The following is a 20,041-nucleotide window of genomic DNA, read 5'->3' on the forward strand; positions in this document are numbered from 1 at the left end:
AGACAGGTTTTAATGCCCTTTTTGTTGATCATACAGTGTCAATATTAATTTGAGTTGCAAATAGGGGCTACAAGTTAGAACTAATAAAAATAAGGTTCTCCTTTTTGTTCTGTTGCAGAGCATTAATTAGAGTAGTGGAAGCATTTATTTTCAAAGCTTAAACTGATAATAGTTCTATGGAGGTAGAAAAAACAATGTCTCCCTTTTCCCTGGATGGATAGATTACTTGCTCAGAATTTATTATCCTCCTTTGAAGTGGGATCACCACATTTTTTTTTTATTTTTAGCTTGGCACTAAATAGATGCCAAGAGTTGTCTTGATAGATTGCTGTTGTTTTCTCTAGCTGATTTTCTAATTAGTGAAAGTTGTCAGGGAAATTTTAATTGTTCCCATTTAATTTATTATAACTGTTTTAATCATTAAATAAATAAAATATAGATGGCTCTTTTTTATTTGAGAGGTGCTTCCTAATAATTACCTTCTCTTTATTTCCTCAGCCTCAGTACAGTTTCCATGGCAGAGATCTGTTTCACATAACAAAGTGCCGTATTATATCAAGTAAGTTTGCCTTGATTCTTTTTTGCTTAAGTGTAACAAGGGGTCTTACCATCATAACCTGGCAGAAAAGTGTAGGTACTAAGTAGTAACTAGAAATATTACCAAGAGTTTTTCTACGTCATGTTATACTGCATATACTATATATTTTCATGTTTCTTGCTTTGCATACTGTATAATTTAGAAACATGTAAAAAGAGATGAATGACAAACCCTAACTAAAAACCCCAGTCAAATAGATAGGAAACAACAGAGGCACTCCAGTGTAACAGAGTATTGGTATTCAAATTAGGCTTGTTCTTATGGATGTGACTCATCCGGAGTATAAACTGTACAGTGAAGGGAAAAAAAGCTGAATACATAATATATTTAAAAATGCAAAGTTTATAACCTATAGCAGAACAGTAGTGAGTAATATCTGTAGAGCCTATTCATCATTTTGTGCAAAATTCCTTTGCAAATAGATATTTGTTGATTATACTTTTGTCATTTTCTTTGTTTTATGGAAGTTTTTATAGTGCTCGATATTAATGTTAAGTGTAAAATTAACATAAACATCAACAGAAATTGTACAAATGCCTTGGTTACCAAGAGGAATAGTTGAGATACTTATTTTGAGAATAATAAGAAATAATTAGTTATGGAGGTATGGAGATTTTGGTATGTTCTGCTCAAAGCAATCCTTAACTTGAGTTTTCTTGTTCCATCAGCATTTGTTTATGTACTGTTTGGCAGTGCTTTAAAGGTCAAAGATTGCAGCTTTGAGAGAAGGATACCTTTTTGACAGAGATGTAAATGAAATTTTAAGAAGGTACAGTGTATAGTAAGGCAGACCCAGAGTAGTTAATTTTAGGCTGAAGGAAATCTGTGTTAAAATGTTATCTGTTTGAATTTAAAAAAAAAAAAAAAAATTTTTTTTTTTTTAAAGTCTGAGGGATGATTATGAATTGGAGCTGCAGATAATTCATTCTAAAAGAACATCAGTGAGGACTTCATACTATTGCGTATTACTCTGTCGTAAATCTGAGAGCCGTATTTTGTGCTTCAAACAATTTATGATTGCTGGAGAGCTTTGAAAAGCAGGTAGCGGTAAATCTATGTCCATCAAACCTGTTGTCGTCATTCCTGAGGCGTGACGGTTGTTTTTAAACTGCGATATGAAGGTTAATTTTTTTAAAGAGTCTGTGTAGGTAACTAGAAAAAGGAAAAACCTACTGTGAAGATCATAGAATTCTCTATAGAAGCATTTCTGCCTCTTCTAAAACGTTTTGCAGGCGGCAAAAGAAAGCCGTGACACACCAGAGGAGTGATTTCTCTCTCAGTCCAGAGTGGAAGAGGAGAGGGCAGAGGCTGGATGTGGAGGCACACTGACTGCCCAGACTTGGGCAGCAGTGCAATTAAAATAATCACATCTGCAGCAGTAATTCAGAGAAAACACTGAAGTACAAAACTACAGAGAGCAAGAGGAAAACTACCCTGAAACAGTTTGGGGTTTTGTTTTTGGTTTTTTTTTTTTGGTGTTTTTTTTTGTTTTTTTTTTCTTGTGGGCATGTCCTTAGTGGGTGTTGGAAGATGGCAATTCTTGTTCCTGCTCTACTTGATCGGACCTGGTGGCTGAAGTTGGGAATGTTTGCTGGGTGCACATTGGCCTGCAGAGGGGTCTGTGCGGTTCCCAGGTACATTCAGAGTTGGAGGATAGAGATAAGATGGATAGTCCTACCACCACAACAGATGGAACAGACTAAGATTAAAGCAAAGATTTTTAGCTTATTTCATATACATATTCTTTTTTCATACTTAGCTTTTTTTTTTTAGTTTCTGGGCATGTCCCATGCCCTACCTCAGCCAGAGTTCAGTTTTTGAGAATTTTTTTTTTTATCATGACTAGTTTAGAGGAAAGTAAGTCTTTCCAGTATGTGCACTAAGTGCAAACCCGCAAGCACACAACTTGGTGGCAAAGTGTCCACTGAGGCTGTGGGCTTGCTCTGACAAGTAGTCTGTTGACTGGCCTGGAGCTAGATTGGGGAATGAAGCCAGTCTGGGCTGAGAAAGAAACCCCAGCATCTCTCAGAAATTGGTTTAGTGTTCTTGCACAGGAAGTTTGATAAAAGGGCAGAAGTGTAGGACAAGTTCCCTGAGGGTCGATCGAGCTCTTTATAGAAGCAGAGACCAATGGTTTGTTTTGAGGATGGCTCTAATGAAGTTGACAGAATTAACTACTGCATCTCAAAGAAGAATTTTCTGGTAATCCTTCTGTACTTTCAACATGATATGTGCTACCGAAGCAATATCTTGATTCTTGTGTCTTGAATTAGAAGAATGATGTTACATGTAACCAGTAGGATTTATTTGTTTTTAAAAGCTTGAGGAAGAAGGCTGAGTTTCAGTAGCTCCACAGTCTGACAAGCAGATTGACCTTGGCAGTCAAGTTCATTTCTTCTTCATTTCTTATTGCTTCCTGATCTAAACTTCAGTGTTGGCAGCAGCAGCTAGATAAAACACAGAGCTGTGGAAAATAAAGCAGAGAAGAGCTGATTCTGAACTTCATTTGCTTTCATGTGATCAGGCTGGAGAGTACTCTTGGCTGTAAATATTCTTTAGAATGTTTGTCTATTTCGTAATTTCAGTTATAGTTTAAAGAAGAGACGAAAACAATGCTGAACCAAAACCTTATTTGATTGGAGTGATAAAATGAGCTTTTGTAATACAATTCAAAAGAACAGCCAACAGGATTTAATGGTGGTTGTTTAAATAGAAATAAATTCTGGGAAAGAGGAAAAGATTAAGTTAATTTTCTTACTTTTTTTTTGTTTAATTGTACTAAACTCTTTGAACGAGGTGCCTTTGATGTAAAACACAAGATGAGTAGAAAGAACAGTTACGATGAGTTTCAATAACTCTATCATTCAAGAGCAATTATATTTACTATTTTTGCAGCAAGACTTGTATGTTCAGAGAGAAAGTTTAAGGTACCAGTTGTTTGTTTTATGAGATAAGGAAGAAAACCAGCAGAAGGTGGAAAATAAAAGTGTGATTCAATGATTCGTGGCTGAAAAAAAAACTAGAATTTTAAAAGATTAATTTTGAAAGAGAAATAAATGCTGATTGAAATCAGACTACTTTAATTCTGAAGAAGAACATACACTTTTTTTAGACAACCATAGATTTGTGCATTTACTTCATTTCAGTTACTTTTTGTGAGTGTCCTTGAATGAGAAATGTAAAATATTCAGAAGTGACATAGCTGTAGATGATGATGTACTTGTACATCTGTTAAGATGAGTATTTAACAAAAAAAAACTTGGAACTGCTGCACTCTTTGCAGTTTTATTGCACACGGAGAATTGACTTTAAAAAAAAAAAAAAGGAACCGCATCTGAGACGGCAGGAGGAAGCACTTTAGGTAGCAACGAGTCTGTAAGGAGAATATCACAATTATGCAAGATGTCTATATTTTCAGATGAGCAGCATTTATTCTGTTTGTTTCCTGATGCCAGAAGTAACTTGCATTTACATGCGTAGAGAAGTGTTTCAGAGAAAGCGGTCCTTAATGTGCCTGCATACCATGGTGGCTTTGGAGTGCAGTTTGTTCTCGCCACCCTGTTTATTAACAGTTGGCATGTCCACCCTTTTCTGGGGTTGTAACAGAAGCAGGTGAAAGATAAAAGCCAATGTACAAACTCCTCTGCCCCATAATTCAGACAGAGGCAGTCTGGGTTTGGGGCATTTGGGAAAGGAGTGACTATGCTGCTTGGTTGGAAGGATTTATAGTTTGTTGAGCCCAGGTTTTATCAAGGTGTGTGCACCGTGGGCCACAGCAGATATTTGAACTGAACTTACACACATGGTTTAGCCTCTCTCTTTTCTTCTCTAGAATTGTCTTGCTATGTAAACCAAATTTGCCAAATTCCTTTGCTTCTGTGGATGTGATTTCATTTAGTCCTTTTTTGCCTCCTGTTTGATTTTTTTTTTTTTTCTTAACGACTATTGACAGAAATTTTTGTATTTCTATAGTCTGTCTTCTCTGTTGCTGTAGAATTCAATCACTGAAAACCTGAATCTGTAAAATCTCAATGGTCTTAAAAAAAATAAAAAAGCTTAGTCTTTCATACTTTATAAAAGAGAATGGGACTAATGAGCAATATGGAGAACGATACAGCACAGCAGGCAGAGTATTTACTAATGCACCTTTGATTATAAAAGTGTGAAGTTTGGACAAAAGGTTTGGCAAACTTGCCATTGAGTGTATATTTCATAGGTTGGTTTGCAAAGGTTTGAGGTTTAGTAAGGAGCCTTTTCTGCTGTTGTTCATTTATGACTGTTTGAATCACACAAATAAGATATGCTTGGCCTCTATAACAGAAATTGAAAAAAAACAACCCTATATTACATAGCACTCCAATAAAAATGTTCTGAAGAGAAACTGAAGAATAAAGAAGACACTATGTATGATCATTAAACATCTTTGAGGAATAAACATTCAACTGAAAGGAATGTGCAGAAAACATAATTACCCTGGCATTTCCGACTGTTGTTCTTTGAACTGTAATTTAAGTGTTCGTCATCTGTGTAACTTTCAGTGCTATAAATTATTAGATATCTGTACTGTGCAGAAGAAACAAAAGGTTAATACAGAAAGGGTCACAGTGAGTTTAATCTCATGCAGGGTATTACACAGGGAGAACAATTTCTTCGTGTAATCATTAAATTGATCAATATCAAACTCCATGGTCACTCTGGTTACTTTTCTGTAATGCTGCAAAGAGACTGATGTCACCAACATCTTAAAAATTCCGTTTTGTCACCTCCTATATAATTTTCAGCTTTATAGGGAATGGGAATAAAATGCTTTCTACTTCTCCTTCCCCCCCCCCCCCCCCCCCCCCAGACTCTAGTCTTATGTCTGTATAGGAGAGAGGGGGACAACTAATGGAACTGGGAAACTTAACTTTTTCTCTTATTCTAGTTATATCCATAATCCCCTTCTTAGAAGTATTAAGAAGTATTTCCCTTAGAAGGGAAAATAAAATGTAATTTCCAGAAAGAGATAATACAGGTTTCAGTTTTTCAGAGTTTCTTCAATTACCAATTCCTATGTTGGTCTTTGTTTTCAGTTAAAGAAATGTAGTAGCACATTTTCTCTGGAGGGATTTTGAAATATCTGCATATAAATTGCTCCACCAGCCTCTAATATACATTACCCGTGCAATGCATTATGCCAAGTCTTTTCACTACAAAACAGTATTTTCTAATAGGCTTAAAAAAAAAAAAAGAAAATAGATGGTATCTCTATAAAACACCATGACATTTATAAAGTGGGGATGTTGTTACACCATTTGAAATTTGACAAGGGCAGCAAAGTCGAAGTTCTGAGTGCTGTTGATTCATTAGTGATCAGTAAAGATCCCGATTTCAGTTAATGTTTTGTGCAAATGACCACAGGAACAGAAAGCTACTTAACATAATGTCAGAGTACTCTTTCGGTGTCTGGTCTTGTGGTATTTGTCAGTGATTATCAACGCAGACGTAGGCCTTGTACGTGCTAAGAAATGATAAAAAGGAACTTTTTTTTTTTTTTTCTTTCACAACTCTATGGGCAGCTTGAAACACCTGGAGATGTACAGCTTACCCCATTCATTTCAACAGGACTGCTCTCTTATTTCTAGAGATCATAAGTTAAATGAGAAGCTAACTGTTTCTGAGTTCTTTATTTACAACTAGGAAATGGTTTTAACAAGGATTATCTTTGCCAATTATAATTAGAAAGCTACCAGCAAACATAATGGATAAGAAACAGATTGTAAGGGTAAATGTTTGTCATTTAAGCTTTAAAGTGCTTTATTAATACATAGTTTTTAAAATTTGGAGTATTTTATGGTTATAATGTTTATTTTTAGTTAGTGAAATTTACACAAATGCATTTAGACTTTTAAAATTACACTGTTTTGTCGTATAATCTATTCATGTATGTTCTGCTTCATGGCTTATGTTGTGTCAGTAAGTTTTGGCAGAAGACAGCTGGTAGGCTCTTACTCTGAATAAGTCAGCTTTTTGATACTAACAAAAAAACCCCAAACACTGAATGAATTCTCTTGTGGCTCAGTCAGTGAAACACTTTTAATTCTTCCCCGACTGATCGATGTGGGAAGATGTAACATGTTCACATCACTTGTGTTGCTGTCCTGTAGACCGGATCATTTCTGTCATAGCAGAAATCCCTTCTTACGCTACCCACAGTGCAGGATGAAATGTTGTAACTTCAGCTCTTGTAGACGTTGAAAAGGTCTTTTTCTTCAGTGTCACCACATGCAAGATGAATAATGAGCCAAACAGCTAACTTTTACTGCAAGTAACTATCACCGCGCTCTACAAGTAGTTCTTCCTGAAGCTAGGAGAGTGCTTGTGAGAGGAGGTGCTCTTTGGCGCCAGTGTCACTGCAGCCTGGGACAGAGCTGCCACTGTAGCTGTAACAGAGAGGGAAGGCTGGAGATTTGTCTGCTCTTAGTTAAATGCTTGTTTTAAGTCTTCTCAGAAGTTCAATAAGATGACTAAAAATTATAAACTTCTCACGTATTTTCACAAGTTATCATGTAAAATTCTTTTTTATTTTTTCCATTTGACTTCAGCATCATTCCAAATTTAGGTTTCCATTAGCTTCTCTGTAGGCTTAGTTTTCCATCATTGGGGGTTACAGATTATTTTCTGTAGAAAAACAGAGAAAGTGGCATTTCTCCACATTCTTAGCAGATAGTTGCTAGCAGGGCTGAATTTTCTGAAGACCTCATGTTGTCTTTTTGTGATAAAAACAATCCGTTCAATTCTACCTAATTTCCTTCTGGGACTTACCAGAAGTTGTGGCCTCCAGAGGAATCAAGTTGGAGCTGCCTTTGTAATGCAGTAAAATCATTTTGCCTGGAAATCATCAGGGAATGACTGAAGCACTTCTGTGAGTGAATATTGTACTGCTTTAGTTGCTTACCTTGTTTTAACAACTCTGGTAATTAGCAATTTAGCAATTTCCAGTCCTTTGCTCTAAGGATGACATCTTTAGCATATACATATCAAATACGCACCAAAAAAAAAGTGTTTAATCTTTTGTTTATCAGTTTCCTTGTTCTTGTATGTCTGATGTCTTGTTATTTGTGTTTACTGAGCAAGCAGGGGAACATCCAAGTCTGCTTTTACTCTCTGGGTAATAACTGGCAAGCAATTTTAACTACTGCGGTGTGTATTTTAGAATAGGTTGCTATATCATGAACTTGCATAAAAAGGAACTACAAGATCCTGCTCAGAAAGATCTCCCACAATTTCGTCAAGTCTGTCTCACCTGTTACAGACCATCCAGTACTGTAATATTTCCAGGTGCGTTTTTTAGTGCTTGATCTGTTTGCATTTGCCTTGCATCAGTAACACAGAAGCTACTGTAGCTACAGCAGAGAAAGATGGATCTTATTTCAAAGAGCTGCTTTGCAAACTGAATCACCAGAAAGCACTTTGTCTTGCATGCGTCCTGTTTGGAGCGCCTGATGGAATGACTCCTTTCTCTGACAGTTTTATTTGTAGCGTAAGAAGGTTATCAGCACACTCATTCTTTTTCTTCCTGTGAAAATCAATTTTTCTCTGTATAAAAGTTCTTGCATATCACGAAATTCTTATCAAACAAAACTTTGCATTAAGAAATGTTACTGTTGAGACTGACTCCTCCCCTCCTCACCAGTTTTTAACATTTTTTTCCTCAACTGTGTCCAGTGTAATCTGTAATGAAGACTATCCATGGAATGTATTTGGTGGTGGTAGCAGCACTGCCAGTGGCAGTGGAGTTGCTGCCTCCTTTGACTGGAGTAGGCTGTTGGGCTGGTGATTCACTCACTCGAAGTCCACCCCTCTTCTCTGCTGGGTCTGTGTACAGGATTGCGTACCTGTTATGGACAGTTTCCTGCTAGGTGTTTTGAGATGAGGCTGGCACAATCATGTTTGCCTTGTCTAGTCATTTAGCAACTGTCAAGTAGTACTGACTTTTAGATAATTATGGACAAGCCTGAATGAAGGGATTCTCTTGCCTTTTTTTTCAGTTCCACCAGATGATGTTCATTGGGCATCCTTTCTCACATAATTTGTATCGCAAACAAGAGAACTGAGTGATAAGTTTTAAAAACCATTATATTACTTTTTCTGTCCTTATTTACTGAAGCTGTATATGTTGTTGTTCTTTCTAATACGATGTAGGGGTTTTTTTGAACCAGGGTTTTTGAGAATGCTGGGCAGTCAGTTGCCTTTACCTTGGCACAGCACTAAAACCAGATACATCCTTTGTTGTTGTTGTTGGCTTCATGATGATCAATTTGTGTGCCCCTTACAGGGAAGTAATTGTCAAGCTACTTGGTTTTGAAATTACTTTTCTGGACAAGGATGAGTGTCTTTCTAGAAACTGCAAAAACACTGATTTAGAAACTGGTAACCTTGGCTTTGGAGTTCAGCATATGAGAGCCTTGACCACCTCATTTGGAATTTGAAACATTAATGCAATTAATGTGATATTATTATCAAACTGAAACCAAATAAAAGTTTCACTTCAGAAAAAAAATGTGTTCAGATGTAAAGATGTACTTCATTGTTCTTCTGCATAGGGGAGCATTTACTACAGTATTTCTGAGTCAATCAAGGTCTAACAGATGATGTTGTTTAACGGTAATCATGTGCAGGGCTTCTCACTCCCTTCAGTCATCTACTAGGGAGTAATCACAAAGAGGGCAAAGATTTATACCCACTGTATTAATAGGAAATACATGTTTTGTCTGTGAACTTCCATGAAAAATGCCTCTCAAAGTTATGATGGTGCCAGATACACAAATGAGACCCATGGCGGGGAGGTAAGCCTAGTGACAGGGAGAAGCTGACTATGGAGACCTAGACCAGACTCAAAGCTGGAAGGGTGAAACTGGTGAAATGTAAAGTGAGGATCATATATCCTGTGCAGAGACTCAATGCTTGCACTTTCCACTAGTGTATCTCAAAGGGTAGCGTGAAGAAGGGCCCTCAGTGCTTAATTTGGAGCCTACCTCCCTTGTGTAGTACTTGTCACTGCAGCTCTTTGGAGCAGGGACCTTCTGTCCCATTTTTTAGTACCAATTAACGTAAGAGTTCACTCTTGGTTAGTTTCTCAATTAAAAAAAAATCACTGATGATAAATTATTGTGCACCCACTGAGGTACAGCCATTTATAGGTACCAACTGAAGATACACTCCACTACGTTTAATGGCAAGGTGCCATTTATAGTCATTATTTACAACCAAGTATACCTGTATGTGGGGGAAAAAAATGCGCACATGAACAAATTTTAAATAGAAACAAAGGTGAAAGAAGTGATGTTCTCTGCTCATTACTGTTAGATTTGCTAGTCTAGCATAATTTCATTTTCATTATTAACTTTTAAAGGGAATGCTATGATCTTTTTAACACAACTTATCTAATTAATTTTCTTACAAATCTAATTCAAATGTAAATACTTTGTGAGGCAAGAATATGCAGTAATTCCAGCAATTAATATTGATAAATACAAGTAAAATGTGACTTGTAGAAGGGAATTGGAGATTTCAGTAGACCTGTCGTAATACGCATTTTGACCTCTATGACTGCATACTTGAAGCCTTGATGAATTGAAACAGCAGTGCTAAACTGGGTTAAGTGGTGCTGCCTATTGAATCTGTGAGTGCTAGTGTAGCACACACCCACTAAACGAAGATGCATATTGGTCGGGTGTGCGAGCAGTGGTCTGACTTTCCATTAAATGTGTTAGGGGTAAAGATGAAAATAATTGTATGTGTTCTGATACATGTGTTCGGGTATGCAATGAAGTCTGAAATAAAACTTCAATGCTTTTTGTTTTTAAAGTGTTTTTACAAATATTTTTATAGTGCTTCAGCAGCAGGAAATTGTACATTTTTGCCTTGTTAGTGTGCCTCAGCTGCAGGATCAGAGTTCAACTGATACAGTCACACTTAGAATCAAAAGTAAATTTTGTTAAATACAAGCGGGCTATTGTCTGTCTACATTTGTGATTAAAAAATCAAGGAGCTGAGTGGCATGGATCATGCATTTTAATTAAAGAGCTGAGGGATTTATTGACACTTAAACACAGGAAATCAGAATGTCTTTGGTTTTTTGTTCTTTGGAAGTGTGTATGTGTGTTGCCTGAAACTTTGATTACCTTATTCCTTTGTAGTCATGAGACACAGACAACCTGTTGGGATCATCCTAAAATGACTGATCTCTTCCAGTCCTTAGGTGAGTGCATTTCTTAAAATAAACCATTGTGTGATGATCATTCCGTGAGTAAAAGCTGCATTTGTATACTGACTACGTCCGAGTTGCCATGAACAGTGGGTAACAGACCATTTCCCAGTTTGTGATGTGACACATTTTGCACGAAACCTACTCCCTTGATCACGTTGTGTATTGCCTTTCAGTAGTATCGATTCTGAACAATCTGTTCTGACTCTATGCTTTAATGCAGTGCCTTGTTTCTTTCTTTCAAATCCACGAAGGATTGTCCAGTGATGCAGGCTGTCTGCGTGCTTAAAGCAGTGTCGTAGTTCAGCCCCGATCGGGACCAGACTACACAGTCTCTCTCTCACTCCCCCCACCCTCTGAGAGAATAGGGAGAGATAATATAAGGAAAAACGGCTCTAGGTTTGAGATAAGGACGGGGAGAAAATCCTTAAAGTTACCGTTACGGGCAAAACAGACTCGACTTGGGGAAAACTATTCATTTATTACTACAAACAGCAGGATAATGAGACAGAGAACAAGATAACCTCCCCCCACCCCTCCCTCTTCCCAAGGTTAACATTATCTCTGCTACATTCCCCACTTCGAGCGGCACAGGGAGCCATCAGTTTCTGAAATAGAGCTTATGGCTATCTGACTGTCCCTTTCAAAGCACTGTTTACAAAGTCACGACATAGAAATTATAACTTAAAAGCCATTTTTTGTGACCTTTGCTGCCCTCTGTTTCCTGTATGTTGTCTGATGGAGTTGTAAATTATTTGAGAAACATACTGTATTTGAGCATAATACTACTATTTCAGAAAACTATTTAACACTGCATGATATATATGTAAAACTCTATTATATGTATATATATTACATGTGTCAAGACAGTGTCAGGATTTCTGGTATGGCAATCTCTGAAAGCCTTGGACTGTTAAGAGTCAGGAGGCTTTCCCTGCCAGTGGATTGGACTGAGGTCTCAAGACTTCTTCCAAAATATGAAAATTTATATGAAAAATAAACTTATGGACTCTCTTTCTAGGACTACTTATAGTTCTGTTTTGCTGTTTCAGCTGACTTGAACAACGTACGCTTCTCTGCCTACCGTACAGCCATCAAAATCCGAAGACTGCAGAAAGCACTGTGCTGTGAGTTCAACCTTTGAGACAAACTGTTTCTCTGCAGTACTTGGGAAGGGGAGGGTCAGCTTAAGTATGACAACATTCATGTTGAACAAGGGACCAGACACATCCTTGACAGATTGTCAACCAATAAAATTACAGGAAGAATTGGTAATAGAAGGTGTCATTATTGCAAATAGATAAAATCAATTAATGAAAAAAGAGGTGCAGCAGGTAAGTTGAAATTATATAGCCACCTCCCCCCAGTTTGTATACTGAGCATGACATCATACGATATGAAATATCCCTTTGGCCAGTTGGAGTCAACTGTCCTGGCTCTGCCCTCTCCCAGGCTCTTGTGTACCTCCAGCCTTTGCATTGGCAGGGCATGAGAAGCTGAAAAATCCTTGGCTTAGTGTAAGCACTACTTAGCAACAAGTAAAATGTCAGCGTGTTGTAATATTATTCTCATACTAAATCTAAACCTTAGCACTGTACCAGCTACTAGGAAGAAAATTAACTCTGTTCCAGCTGAAACCAGGACACCTGAGTCTCCTGTGCAAAGCAAACTCTGAGTACTCTCTGGAGTCATCCTGCCACTGGTACTTCTGCATTTTCCTTGAGAATCAGGGTGAGAAGAAGAAAGGTGGTACTTTCTTCGGGAAGCTGAGCTAGCTTGTAACTACTTAATGTTTATTTTAGAGAAATGAGATTGAACTAATAGTTTGAGGTAATATAGAAAGGTATTACACATTTCTGTATTACATCAGAATACAGAATACCTTATAGAGCAAACAGAATACATTATAGAGAGAGGCAAGACAGGAAGACAAGGAAGTTAATTGAAAGGGCAAAAAGCTTAGAAGGAAGTGAGATTTTGTGAGAAGGAAGAGAAGAGAGGGTGTGTGGAAGAAAACTATCTGGAACATAGAACTGTGGAGATTAAGGTGTACAAAAAGAAAGGAGTGCAGAAAATTCTTTTGTAGAGGTGATGAGAATATTAATTTTAAAAATTATTAGGATTATGAGTAGAAGAGAAAATATGTAAAACCATACATCTACCAGAAAGAAAATACAGTGAAGTAGAAAAAAAAAAAAATGGAAACTGATCAGTTTTGGAAGGAGATGTGGCTTGTGAATGAGTGTTAAGTTTGCAGATTTTAGACCTTTCAAAAGGTCTTGGCAACAGCTGGTATAAAAATGTTGTACAACATTATAAATTTATTTTTTTTTTAAACTCAAGAGTCCTTGCTGTGGAAGGACTTTCTGTCCTTCCCTGAAGGGTGTACAGTACTGCAGTCTGAGTAGGAATGCAAGAAGGGCAAAGCCATCGTAAAGGTGCAGGCAGGGAAGGAGTTGCACAAAGATGGGTCCCTTCCCTCCCTCCAGGTGGTTAGTGTTCCTTCCAGCCTAGAAGACAGCAGTCTGATCATGGCAGTAGCTACTTGGCTGGACTTCAAATGTGCATTATACCAAAAGAAGCTGTGCCTGAGATGGTAGCTAGCTACTCCAGAAAGTGCATCAGTGCAAGGCTGATGGGCTCTCGGGACAGCACAGGCTCTCGGGAGTACCCCTTGCCACTTCTTCATGTGCTGTGCTGGTTTCTCACAGAATTTCAAATCAAGTTTGAGATCTTGAGTTCAAGGTCTTGCATTTGGGAAAAGCAGAATCTGTCCTTTGAAAGATTGTCTGATGATATTGAAAGAAAAACTGTATTTCTCTGGCACAGCCTAGAACTTCTCTGTGCAAGAGATATGGTCACACCCAAGGCTATAGTTTCGGCTCCCAGCAAGACTAAAGAGCATTATGAGCTTTTCTGCTTATCAGTGCACAGGGTATAAAGTATGCATAAACATGTACCTAAAAACCAAAAGCAAAGCAAGAAACCAGAAGGCAAAGTAAAATTCGTGCTGCTCCCCAGGGAAGAGTTTAAAAACAGGCTCCACATGAGGGATGCTAATCTTGCTGCCTGTTTCTGACAGGCATACAGATTGTCCAGCAACCTGTGTAGAACAAACTTCACTTTCATTACTTCTAATAAGCTTTGAGGAGGAACAAACTCCCTTACTTTTACTGCAAAATCTATCAATTTCTGTAATAACTGCGATGGTTGGCTCTCCTCATTCACAGATTTCATAAGTGCCCTCCTATCAAAGTGAATATTGTCTCCAGTTTCAGGGGAGGGAGATGGAAGGAGGACAGAGGGAAGTAGTAAGAAGTAAAGAGAATATTCCAGTTTCAAAGAGCCAAGAGTGAAACTGTCATCTCTGCAGATCCAATCTGTCTTGTTATTTGTGTGTTTACTTGCTCCTTTTCTCTGCTTCATGGGAGGAGACAACAGCCAAAAAATATTTGTCTTTAGTACACACACATTTTAACCAAGGATCTGTTTAATTTGTGAGAACACAACACTCTGGGTTTTTTAAAAAGACATTGCAGATTATCTGCAAAGCTAAATGCGACAAGAATTTTCTGTCTCTGAACAGGAACTCATTATGATCTGGCACAATTTTAAGACCACCTTCAGAAATATAATCAGTGCTGTTCCTTTTGTCATTGTTTGCTTGGCTGATTCTCCCTTGGCAGGGAACAGGTCAAATTCCCTTTGACTGTGATTATGCTCAGCCTGATTCTGTCCCATGAATGGCTTCTGAGGTAGCCAAAACACAGCATGTGTTAGCAGCTCCTTTCTGAGGAAGAGGAGGGTGGTTAAGCCCTACCTAGAATTCTTTTATTCACCTTTATTTGTTGGTGATTTTGTTTAAAGGTCGGGAAAAAGTCATCTTCTGTGCCCCTGCCATTCATTCTCTGGTGTGGGTTACTTTAGTCTACTGTTGTATTTCCTGTAATTATAACTGTGGATGGTTTTTTAAAGGTATTTGGATGCAGGATGCTTCAGAAAGGCTTGCGTGCTAAGGAAAGAAAATGTCAAAACAAATCACTAGAAAATGAGGTCATTGTAAACTGTAAAATGTGACAAATTGCTGTCACAGACGCATCTTTTTGATGAGAACTCCAAGGGCACAGCTGGAGCAGGATGCACGGTCCCACTTGCACCTGATAAATTTTGACATTGACTGGAGGACTGGTGACACAGTATTAGTACTATACAAGCAGGTTCAGGAGTGTGTAATTTGGGAATGGTACTTCAGAAAACTTTGCTGATGCCACATCTGTTTTCTGAGTCTTTGGTCTCGGTAAGTGTCAAAAACGCATGGTTCTGGGGAAGTTACTCCCTCCCACTGCCCTCACCCTTCTTTAGAAGCAGGAAAGTAGAGTGATGTTTCATCTTGTGCTGTTTTTCTGGAAGGTAGGTTCCTACAGAGACTAATATAAGTATGTATGTATGTACCTACATGTATTTATTTGACAGGAAGCTGAGGAAGGTTGCAGGTTGGAGAGAACAAATTCTTAGCTTCTCTGTCTCAGATTATGTGGAGCAGACATGCTGAGAGCACTTTCCCACTGCAGGAGAAGAATGGGGCCAGAGAGAGTATCCTTGCTGCAGCTATGCATCACCAGGCCCTGACTGTAATATTTTATTCTTGTGCAGCATACTTTAGCTTATTTTCAAGAAATGATATTGCCCCAGATACTGAAGTATACTTTATACTAAGTATAAAGTTCCCCCCAGTAATGGCAGGGAAAAAGGACACAAACCCACCATTTATAGTCAGAATTCTATCACTGAGCTCCTCTAGGTGATTTAAAATTTAAGAGTGCTAATAGAAATATCAACTGCATAAGGCTAAGGAATGATCATTAAGGCACACTGGTCTAAAAACAAAAGCCATGTAGACTTCTCTCAGCCATGCTATCATTCACAAGGTCTTTCTAATACAAAAACTCCATAGCAATGCCTGCCTGTTTGCTGTGGGATTACAGCAACCTCAAATTTGCCATTAGCAGCTGCATGTCGTTGCTTGCTCCTGAGTCAGTCAGTCACATCTGCTTGAACCGTGCTGAATGACGTGGTTTCTATTTATAGTTTTCCTTTGGGAAAGTGTCCTTGCTGCAGAAAGGAAAGAAATGACCCTTGTGTCTGTTTGTTGGATAACAGCAGGATTGGTTGTTCAGCACGTTTGAGCAGATGCAGAATGGTGCTGCAAAAATGCACTAAAAGCTGTGTACAGTAGGCTTCATGCCAGCAATGGCTTCTGAGTCTCAGGTTAGCTTTTCCCCGTCTGCACAAACACAGTTTATTTAAAACCTTTCAGAAATGGAAATGTATTGAGAAAATAATCCCTCTTTATGTCAGCCCAATCTAGGAGTCCTGCTAGTGGGTGCACCTTACCATGGCAGGATAACTGCCTGGACCAAAAGTTTGTTCAGGCAGATGAGCGCTGAAGCAAGCAGGGATGGAAGTAGTTTCCTCTGGTTGTTCTCCATGAATGGTGCTATGCAAAAGTGTAAGCTTTGCTTAATTTGCATTAGTACAGCAGCAGAGGTTAATTTTAGTATGAAAATACTGAAAGTACTTCTCCCAGTTCCCTCTAGAATCCCTTGGCAGAAGGGTGAATGTGAGGTCTTAATGCCAGCAGATCAAGACGCGAAGTTAGCAGGCTTGCTCCAGTGTCTGTTGAATTGCCTCTGTCTGTGGTTATGCTAAGCCAAGCCAGCTACAACTTTCTGACATTCCAAAGTATTCCAGGTTTTCACTGGCTTTAAAAAAGGGTGGGTTTTCAGTGCTCCTTACCTGTTTATGCTATAGTGTACTGGAAAATACTTTGGCTACTTCAGGTCCAACTAGCGGCAAGGTGTTTTGCCGCAATTATCAGTCTGCCTGCTTGGTAAATGCGTGTCTGGCATTTGTTTGCAAGCCCAAGAGATGGAATTTTAGGAAAAAAAAATAAAAAGCAATAAAAAGCAAAAAAATGTAAACACCCTGCAAGTCTGATGCTGTAAGTTAGAACCGAATATACAGATGTAGAGGGAGAGAAAAATACGGGCTGTGAGGTGCTGTTCCTCATTTACAGTGATGTTAGGAAGGGTGGACTGAGGAAACGGAATTGGGAATGTAACCTTTTGGCCCATAAACCTTTTCTTTTGGTAGATCCTCACTGAGTTCTTGATGGAATTGCTCGCAGTGGTTAGTGTTGTCTTGCTCCTTCTTTTTTCTGCTGTACTTATTTTCCAGCCCAAGCTAGGCTTACCTGATTTGCAGAGACTGCTCTTCTGGGGTTCTTATTTGACATTATTGGTGCAGAGTAATTTACAACACATCTGAGATTGTCATGTTTCATTTCCTTTGAGAGATGACATTTATGGTGTAAATGTGTTACTGGCTTTCCAGAAACAGCTCCGTTTGAGTGCAGGAGATACTTCAACTTCATGCTACATGCAGTGTAGCAAGCATACTGATATATTGCAACTTTTTTTTTTTACTGAAGTCCTCGCTTCTGTCAAAAAATGTCACTGAGGATTATACAACACTTTGACTTGTATTATTCTTCCTTCTTCTACACCAAAATAAGTTTCCTCTTTTCCACTTCGTGTTACAAGAGGAATTAGAAGAGCTCATTGACAGCTTTTTATTTTCACCATGCAAAACCCAGATTTTCATAATCGCGATCATGTTTGTGTGGTTTTGGGGGCAAAACCCTTGTCACCTCTAGGGTATCCATAGCATCACCAGCTGCTTATCGGAAGCATACTGTAACAAAGGAGATAAAAATATTTTTCATGAAAGTGTAGCATTGTGTGTTCTGGAAAACAACTAATAATTTCCCCATGTCCCTCGCTGCTTTCTTTTAAGCCTTAACTTAGCAACTGCTGTTCAGGTAATCAGGCCTCAGTACATTCCTACTGCATTTCAGAGAACATTGTTATCTAAGAATTTGCTTTGCTTTACATTTAATCAAAAGTGATAGTCATTTAATGGGATTCTGCTTTACGGTAAATGCGGAGAACCCTCTAAGCCGAGTGGACTCCCTGTGTGCATAGGATTCTCTAATTACACAGACTACTTCAGCGGCTTTTTTAACGCTCTTCTAAGCAGTGCAGTGACATTATGGTGTTCTTGTTGATTCATTTTTTAAAATGTACTAAATGCTGTGGACTTCTAACAGAGAACAGTTTTTCCCTGTAATATTACTAAATGAAAGCTACTTCTTGGCTAATTATCCGCAGTGTTTGCTACAATACGCACATGAACAACTGTTGTGAATACTGTGCTTGAGCATCTACATTCATATCTTTTTCCTTTTTATTTTTTTTTTTTTATCACCTGTTGTTAGTGGACCTGTTGGACCTAAACACAACAAGTGAAGTTTTCAGGCAGCACAAGTTGAGTCAAAATGACCAACTGATTGGTGTTCAGGATGTGATCAGCTGTCTCACTACCATCTACAGTGGACTTGAAGAGAAACACAAAGATATGGTGAATGTTCCTCTCTGTGTAGACATGTGTCTTAACTGGCTACTCAATGTGTATGACAGGTAAGTAAAAAAAAAAAAAATGTATTCACAGTGTGTACCCTAGTACTGTTAACAAAGTATAAACCACGGAGACAGAATTGGTGAGATTTGCACGTGATGTAACAAAAATGCTAGACTTACAGGACTATTGTATATTTTTTCTGAATTACTTTCTTGAGGAAACATTCACTATAATAGAAAAATGATAAGTCCTTAATAAGTTCTTTGTTAAAAAGTCGTATCTGTTGATATTTTTTACTCAGTAATGAAAGTGCAGTTGCTTGAAATGACGTGTTTGTTGTGCTGTTCTGCTCAGAGACATTGAATTAACATTACACTGCTTACAAAAAAAAACATTGAAAGAGTTTCAGGAAGTGTATATGTGAGGAGAGAACGGAATATGCTGTTTTATGTTCCAAACTGCCCAAATTGTTTGCTATTTGTACCAGATCCTATTTCTGCCACAGATGGGGACACTTTTGTTGTTTACTTTACACTTAGTTACTTGCATGCCATAATCCTGGCTGAGCTCTCTGTCCTGAATCCTCTGTCGAGTGGTGGTTGTTTTGATCTTGGGACTAAAGCCTCTCTGATTCTGGAGGCTCAGCGGTGTCCTGGGAGAATGCACTTCCAACGCACGTAGCTCCTGCCTCGTATCACTTCTGAGTGCTGGTGCTATGTGATCTCCCGGCCCTGGTCCTGGCGGCAAAGTTGTATTTCCCCAGTGGATTTTGAGTTTGCCTCAAGAATGTTTCAGGATGCTTACAGCAAGAACTTGTGGGTTTATTTAAATGCACACCCACTGTTTCCAGAGAGAGCACTGAGTCTCAGAGGACATTAAAAAGTCCACTCCGGCAGCCCACTGTAGTTTTGACCAGTTCTTTCTGAGCCCCCAGTCACTTCTTTCTTCTGCTAAATGTCAAACTCTGATCTCTCTGCCCTGGCCCGTGCTACATCAGCCTGCATGACATACAATCAGTATGTTTTTATTTAGTTGTGCTTTTGAGTTGTGAGTTGGTTGTGCATTTTTCTTAGTGATGTTTGCTATTTTCATCTCCCTCCTCAAGTAAAAACTGGGAAGAGACTTGGTTTCCATCAGCTCCTCCATTCCTCATAATATATCTCCTTACATTGCTTGAGCAAAGGCATTTCAGGACTCTTCTGGAGCTGAATAAAGTGCAATACAGGGGGTGGTCACTTCAGTATGTCTAATTGAATATATGCTTTAGTTCAGAGTTATACACAGAATTACAAATCAGAATTTCAAAGCTGCATGAGATTGGTTAACAAATTTCTTTCCTTTCTCACCATTTGAAGACTGAAAGAGCGAAAGTATTTCTTGAGTAATTATACAAATTCTTATACCTGGCTTTGCTGTTACTTCTCGATGTATGCATTATCTTCACTGTGTTCACTTAACTGATGCCAAATTTTAACAGTTCATAGCTTTTTGCCTTTTTTCCCCAGAGGATTACATGCCAATAGTCCTAGACTTTCTGGATATTTTATTTTAAATATTGTTGTAAGGCAGAGGGAAGGAGGGAACAGAGTACATACGACCATTTATCATGTCTGTGCTGACTGCCTCTTATGCTTTGGCATTCGAATATTGCTGTTTAATATTGTGACATCTCTGTTAGTTGGACTTCTCATCTTTACTCCTGGAAAATTGGAGAG

At 38.4% G+C, this 20,041-nt stretch overlaps 1 protein-coding gene across 1 annotated transcript in view; it reads left to right on the forward strand.

The window, feature by feature from the left end:
* Positions 1–20,041, forward strand: part of UTRN (utrophin) — a 356,589-nt gene that overhangs the window by 278,340 nt on the left and 58,208 nt on the right. The window contains exons 58-61 of the mRNA XM_086743718.1: positions 499–559; positions 10,780–10,841; positions 11,900–11,974; positions 18,184–18,385. Coding sequence (XP_086599844.1) covers positions 499–559; positions 10,780–10,841; positions 11,900–11,974; positions 18,184–18,385 — 400 coding nt within the window. The remainder of the gene's footprint in view (positions 1–498; positions 560–10,779; positions 10,842–11,899; positions 11,975–18,183; positions 18,386–20,041) is intronic.

This window comes from Chlamydotis macqueenii, chromosome 3 (genome assembly GCF_036417535.1).
Source record: "Chlamydotis macqueenii isolate bChlMac1 chromosome 3, bChlMac1.mat, whole genome shotgun sequence".
In the NCBI taxonomy this organism is placed as follows: Eukaryota; Metazoa; Chordata; class Aves; order Otidiformes; family Otididae; genus Chlamydotis; species Chlamydotis macqueenii.